The 6,705-nt window shown below is 37.5% G+C and overlaps 2 protein-coding genes across 3 annotated transcripts; both read left to right on the top strand.

Moving 5' to 3' along the window:
* Positions 1 to 687: 687 nt before the first annotated feature.
* ndufb6 (NADH:ubiquinone oxidoreductase subunit B) lies at positions 688 to 1,919 on the top strand. Its single transcript, XM_058782435.1, has 4 exons — positions 688 to 966; positions 1,133 to 1,225; positions 1,576 to 1,620; positions 1,752 to 1,919. Exons 1-4 carry the CDS (start codon positions 787 to 789, stop codon positions 1,821 to 1,823), a joined length of 390 nt encoding a protein of 129 aa, XP_058638418.1. The 5' UTR covers positions 688 to 786; the 3' UTR covers positions 1,824 to 1,919.
* Positions 1,920 to 2,470: 551 nt separating this feature from the next.
* toporsa (topoisomerase I binding, arginine/serine-rich a) lies at positions 2,471 to 6,424 on the top strand. 2 transcript variants are annotated; one of them, XM_058774881.1, is made up of 3 exons: positions 2,471 to 2,678; positions 2,806 to 2,876; positions 3,442 to 6,421. In XM_058774881.1, the coding sequence occupies exon 3, from the start codon at positions 3,445 to 3,447 to the stop codon at positions 5,863 to 5,865; it is 2,421 nt and encodes an 806-aa protein (XP_058630864.1). In that variant the 5' UTR covers positions 2,471 to 2,678; positions 2,806 to 2,876; positions 3,442 to 3,444; the 3' UTR covers positions 5,866 to 6,421. The 2 variants fall into 2 exon arrangements, with proteins under 2 accessions (XP_058630864.1, XP_058630875.1); XM_058774892.1 differs by lacking the exon at positions 2,806 to 2,876 and having other exon boundaries at positions 3,442 to 6,424.
* The last annotated feature ends 281 nt before the right edge of the window (positions 6,425 to 6,705 follow it).

Raw genomic sequence — 6,705 nt, 5'->3', positions numbered from 1 at the left:
CTTTACAGATCCTGTTCCCCTTTTTCTTTTGTTTCCTCTCTTTCTACTGTTCTGTCAAAATAAAGGCAAAAAAGCCCATAAATAGAAATCATAAGCGATGCAGCATGCCCCATATTAGCGTTAATTTGCATTTTAAATAGGAAAATTAACGAGTTGTTTCATATGTATTTCAAATATGCATAATGCCATTCCAAAGACTTTTTCTACACATTATTCACAGTTTCTTAAAGACACCCATAATCCAGCCATTAAGAGGTTTGATATTCAGAATATTATAGAGCAGTAGCCTACATTAATTTTTGTTTTCTTCATAGAAAATTTCCAGCATTCTAACTTACTGAGGTGTGCCCTGAAAGGCAGCATACAGTGAAAAATATAGACTAATTGCCAATTGGGAACTGGTAAAATATGTTTTATAATTACATTTTTGCAATTTATATGTCAGCAAACAATTACTACTTTTGAACCATAAATGAAGAAAGATACTTTTTGCACCCAGATGATCTACCAGAAGGGCCTAGCATAGCTATGCTAAAGTAAAAAACAAAACATTGAACTCTTCTGTCGACGAAAGAGCACAGGCAGCTTTTTGAATAACGCACGACCTCGTGTGGTAGTGGTGCGAATCATCGCGATAGTGATTTGACTCCAGATCAGCAGGTGTCGCTGTGTAAAACCCCGATATTTATGTTGATGTTCCTGAGTTCGCGTTGCACTCTGGGAGGTTTGTCCTCTTTAGATGTCATTGTAAATTCGGCTTTATTTGAGGAATAAGAGAAAATCAGTATGACTGGATACTCTGCGGATGAAAAACTCCGCTTTGACCAGTTAACAAAGCTTCGACGGCAGTGGCTCAAAGATCAGGAGCTTAGTCCTCGAGAACCCGTTGTTGCACCCAAAGCACCCGGCCGCATCGAGCGATTCTGGGCTGGATTTCTGCAGCCCAAGACACTCTGGAGACTATACGTGAGTTTATGCCATAACTGATTTATATATCTGATTAAACACATCTAGAGTAAAAACGTATGCTTTGTTTTGGTATTTGCAATGAACTGAATTCTCTGAGCATTATACCAGTACAATACTAATATAACATGCAATTTTGTCTTATCTTGTTATGCGGATGAACCAGACATTTAAAGCCTATAATGCCGGTGTTTTTGCTGTCACGCGGATTCTGATCCCAGCCTGGATCGTGCATTACTACCTGAAGTACCATGTCAGTGTAAGTTCATGGTGATTTTATACTGTTTCATTTACAGTTGCACTGCTTCCATTGAACATAACTGTAATGTGTGCTCTGTCCTAAAATGACACAGAAGTCCAAGCCACTATAGAGGTTATAATTATGAGGGTAATTCTAAGGCTTAGATAAGATTTCATTATTTTCTGAATACCCCTACATTAAATGCATATCAAAATCGAAAAAAATTCAATCCTATTTACATACAAATGTAATTATTACAATAAAAATAAATATTACAATTACAAATTATTACAATATATATAATTTTACAATCATGTCATTGTCATGCCTGAATTTAAAGTTCAAATAGATATTTCTTGTTTCCACAGAAAATGCCATATGGAATTGTTGATCTTAAACCCAGACTGTTTCCTGTAAGTATATTTGGTCCAAATGGTATTATTGCACTAATAATCAAAAGGAGTTTTGTAAATTACCTTCAAATAATCACTCATTTTGATGTTTATGTATGTTCTCATGCACACCTTCTTTGTGTGTTTTTCAGGGAGACACCATTTTGGAAACGGGAGAAGTTGTCCCCGATCTTCCTGAAGCAGACAGTCATGGTCATCACTGAAAATGCCAGTTTATATTCAGTATAGACACACCTGTCAGCACTGGTTGTAAAAACATGTTTGTGTGTATACTATGTCAATAAAATTTATTATACAGATTCTGAATGCCTATTCTGTGCCTTTGAATGACAGTATCACATTCTGAGGTCCATAAAACTGAGCTAATTTAATCCTTTACTCCACACATCTCACATGAAAGAAGAGTCTTGAATTATTTTAATTGAAAGCACAATGAAGAGTCAAGAGTGACATTCTTGATAACATGTTATTGCATGATTTTGAAAAAGGTATTACAATTCAATGCTTTAAATGTCAAATAAGACAATGACAAATAATAAGGGGAAAAAGTCCTAAAACCAAGTCTTTGTTTGAATATTAGAATACTAAATTACAATATTTTCTTAAATGCTCCTCAAGCTTTGTCGTTGTTATTTAGTCAGCAGTTCTCAGAATTATCTGTGAGTGTTTTAGTATTTTGAAATTATGAAATGAAAAGCATAAACCACAACTATAAGGAGCTATTTCTCTGATACATAATTAACGCTTAAAAATGTAAAAACTCAGTTTTTGATTTTTGTCTCGCATATGGTTGATAGACTTTTATTTTGAAGTGAAAAACAGGAAGTTCTGACAGTTTGACAGGATTTCACTTCCGCAATGTCCTTGTTTTGTTACGTCATGATGGCCAACATTGCTTATGTAGACCGACTGAGAGTTGTTGTATCTCTTTTTGGTCGTTATTAAGCGCTTTTATATTTGCAGCTGTAAAGGTGTAGCAATAATCGTAAGACATAATGCGTTACAGGCTTCTTAGATACCGTGTATTGATCTTTAAAACGGCGCTGGTTTGTTAGGCAGTAAGTTACATTATTTTCAAGTCAACATGTTTTTGTGGATTCTGTAAAACATTATTACAATTATTATTATTATTATTATTAAACAGTGCAAGTCATAATGCTCTTTTGTTCGTTTCGGATATTTAAGCGAGATGCTCCCAGCGGAATCCAGAGGATCTAAGTAACTTACTTCGAAAGTTTCAACAAATACACAAAAGAGTGAGTTTAAAACAGCGTTTTGAAAGAGATGTTTTTCATATTTCTCTTCATTTCTGTTTTAAATAAAAATGAATTTATTGCGCTTAAATAGACACCATATTGGTTTGTTTATATTTTGTAAACATGGTAAAATACCAATATTATGTTATTTCTGTCATAAGTTAGTTTATTAATAATAAGAAAAATAGGTAAGATGAGTAAATACGATCACTTAATTTGTATGTATGTGACCGTATTTTAAATCGGTTTTTAAATATTACTAAACAGTGAAGCTGATTTGTTAAAATAATACTTTTTGTCCCTAAGAAATAATAAAAAATTATGCTATACTGTCGAATATGTGTTTTTTTTTTTTTTAACGAAAACGTTTTCTTTATTATCATATCAGGACAGTTGGATCACCTTGACAGATTTGACTTGATTCCCCTTAAATAATAATACTAATTTTTAGTTCATTCTTATTCTTTTCGTTTATTATTTCAATTAAACTTAAGCACTTTATCACTTTTATACACAAATGTAGCAAATGCAAGTATCCTAATAATTCAAATATTTCTTCCATCAGATTATGGCATCACCACAGATGAAGGAGCGCCTGTCAGGTGTTGTGTTAAACACTGTATCAAAAGGAGCATCTCCAGAATCAAAATGCCCAATATGCCTGGATCATTTCAAAAACATATCATATCTGGATGTGTGCTTACATAAGTTTTGCTTCTGCTGCATCCATGAGTGGTCGAAGAACAAAGCAGAATGCCCTTTGTGCAAACAGCCATTTAATTCAATTTATCACACCATTAAGTCTGAAGATAACTACAAGAGGTTTGACCTGCGACCAACTGAAAATGGCTCATTTGGCAACATGGCAGGGCAAAGATTCAGGTATCGCACCACGCTTACAGGCGACCGCAGGCCAGCACCGAGGAGAACGTCTCCTCCTCCTGACCATGGGGTCATATTTGAGGGCCTGAGGGGATCTCTTCCACAGCGGCACAACAGAGATCTCCACAGCATGTTAAGGAGGTTGGCAGTAAGACAAAGAAGAGAGAGAGAGGGAAGATCTGTGCAAAGTCTTCACGAACAAGAAATGGTTAAATTCAGACGAGCCTTGTACAGAAGAGGTGTGCGAGTCCAGAGCGTGCAGGATGGCGGTCGTAGCAGGGAGACTTCTGCAGAGTTCTTCAAAAGAAATCCTGCTTGTCTCCACAGGCTTGTGCCTTGGTTGAGACGAGAGCTGACTGTTCTGTATGGTACTCACGGCTCCCTTGTGAACATAGTGCAGCACATAATCATGACTTTGATCACTCGACATAACTTGGACGACCAGGCTGTTGTACACGAGATTCGACCCTTCTTGCTATCCCATACAGAGCACTTCCTGCATGAGTTTCTTAGTTTTGCTCAATCCCCGTTCAACATGGAGGCATATGACCAGCGTGCTGTTTATGACTTGCCTCGGCCCTCCGGAGAGGGTAGCAGTTCAGAAACCTCTGTGATCGCCATATCTGAGGATGAAAGTGATTCTTTAGTATCAGGATCCCAGGATTATGCCACTCCTAGTCTGACCCTAAGCCAAACAGCATGGGATGATGAGACCCCAGGGCCATCCTACTCCTCAGAGCCATCTCAGGTATTACCTTTCCCTGTGAGGGACTCGGATTCTGATAGTAGTGTAGGGGAAGCAGTAGTGTCTGTTGCTGCTGTGCCACATCAAGACCGTCCAGCAAATACTAGCGCTATTGCAGTGGAAGAGGAGCATTTCGCTGGCAATGATGATGACTGTGTTATTATCGGCTATGTTAAGCCAGTGTCAGAAAGGACTCCAGAACTGGTCCAGCTTTCATCTGATTCAGAACATTCTGAGCAGAATGCAGAGCTACAAAGCCCTCGGGCACCCCAACACATTCGATTTACTTCAGAGTCTGATTTGTCTCCCACTGACACTCAGAGAACCTCGAGGAGGCCAACGAGATGTTCTCGCTCACCTGAGAACACCTCTAGTCACCCAAGAAAAGAAGATAAATATGGCAAAGGGCATCATGAAAGGGAGTTGTTGGGATCTAGAGAAGGATCCTCGCGCAGCAACAGGACACACTCCTCCACTTGTAGCAGGAAACACCCATTGTCTAAAGAGAGCAAGCATAAGCGGAGACGAGAAAAAGAGACAAGTCACCACACCTCATCTTATTGGCATTCATATAGCCATTACAGAGAAAGAGACAGCAGCAGGAGATGTTATACAGAGACGCGCTCATCCTACAGCAGCTATTACAGAAGTGTACATGATCGCTCTCGTTCTCGATCGCATAGTAGAAGGCGAAGCAAGGACCGTCAGGAGAGAAGTCGCTCAAGAAGCAGATCTAGAATTAAGTCCAGCTCCTCCAAACGTCAGGAGAGAAGTCGCTCAAGAAGCAGATCTAGAATCAACTCCTCCAAACGTCGGAGCAGAAGTCGCTCAAGAAGCAGATCTAGAATCAACTCCAGCTCCTCACATCAGACATCACGGCATGATGAACATGGCAGGAAAAGGAAATACAAAACAAAGCATCACGAGGAACCCTCTAGCAAATTGTTTACTGATTCTGTTAAAGATGATGCAAAAAAGAAATACAAGAAGCATCACAAAAAGTTCAAGAGGAAAAGCAGGAGTCCAAGCAGAGATGACAAATCTGAGGGTCACAGTCGGAAACTTCACAAGAAGAAGAAGAAACACAAGAGGAAGAGTAGGAGACATAATAGTGAGGAGAGGGTGGGAAAAAACAGCCCTGTTCTCATTACAATTGCTAGTGACAGTGACAGTGACAGTGCTGACCCCAGTGAACCCTCAACCAGTAATATCTGTGCAGCTGACTCCACTGTCACAATAGCAAACAGTGCTACAGAAACTCAGCCGCTCGTGTCCAGATTCCTAGACATGGAGCAAGAGTCAACTGCTGGAACTGGATGTAGTTCTGTGGGTGATGCAGGGAGTCACCCCCAGACAGATTAACGCCAATGCCTTTGTGAGTTAGTATGTTCACTTTAACTGAACTCCTCAATTTGTGGAAAATAATGATTGACAAAGGACTATTACTGTAATGCCCACATGTATTTTCAGTGTTTTATAAATACAAAAGGGATGGGTTTTAAATGTGATTTTGATTTGGGGTTTCTTTCTTTTTTTTTTACATTTAAGGTATATGTACATTTGCATTTGTGATTTAATGGAAAATGTATTTAATTTCAAACTCCCCTATGCAAGCAAATTAACAGTCACCAATTTTCAAAGTTTAGTGTTCCTTTTTTGTCAAATAAATTGAAAAGGATCATAAATGTGTCTTTTTTTACTGAATGTATTCTTTCATAATGTGTGCACATTGTATTTCTATGTGTATGTTTGCTTAAAATAGTCTGGAAGCAGTTTCTTGCACAGGCATTCATTATTCATTTTTTGTCATTTACAGTTTATGACACACAAACTCAGTGTATATCCTCAGATTTCTAAAACAGTTTCAGAAAATACACTGAAAATTCATTTTTAAATTGAATCAATACATTGATGCCGAGAATAAATACTTTAATTTTTCATTTGGGTATTTTTAAAATATTTTTATTATGATTTCTTGATAGTGCACACCATACTCTCCAAACTATTTTTAAAGGTAAAAGAATGTAAACTGCTATAAGAAAAAAGTTATCTATGCTGAGAATGTTTTATTAGCCAACACATGATATTTTACTGCACAAAAATTTTAAAGTTTTTTTTTGCAAGAAGTATTCCCACTGCATTATGTAATATTTCATATACATTTCTATAAATCCTGGTAAACTTTTTCTCTTAGTTCATATT

The sequence above is a fragment of the Onychostoma macrolepis genome, chromosome 01 (assembly GCF_012432095.1).
Source record: "Onychostoma macrolepis isolate SWU-2019 chromosome 01, ASM1243209v1, whole genome shotgun sequence".
NCBI lineage: Eukaryota > Metazoa > Chordata > Actinopteri > Cypriniformes > Cyprinidae > Onychostoma > Onychostoma macrolepis.
Note: the sequence above shows the minus strand (reverse complement) of the source record. Positions and strands in the feature narration are given on the sequence as shown.

Coding starts and splice junctions, on each gene's coding strand:
- ndufb6 (XM_058782435.1), top strand. CDS start 787: ATGACTGGATACTCTGCGGATGAAAAACTCCGCTTTGACCAGTTAACA. Junction 1,226..1,575: donor ACCTGAAGTACCATGTCAGT/GTAAGTTCATGG, acceptor TTGTTTCCACAG/AAAATGCCATATGGAATTGT. Junction 1,621..1,751: donor TTAAACCCAGACTGTTTCCT/GTAAGTATATTT, acceptor TGTGTTTTTCAG/GGAGACACCATTTTGGAAAC.
- toporsa (XM_058774892.1), top strand. CDS start 3,445: ATGGCATCACCACAGATGAAGGAGCGCCTGTCAGGTGTTGTGTTAAAC.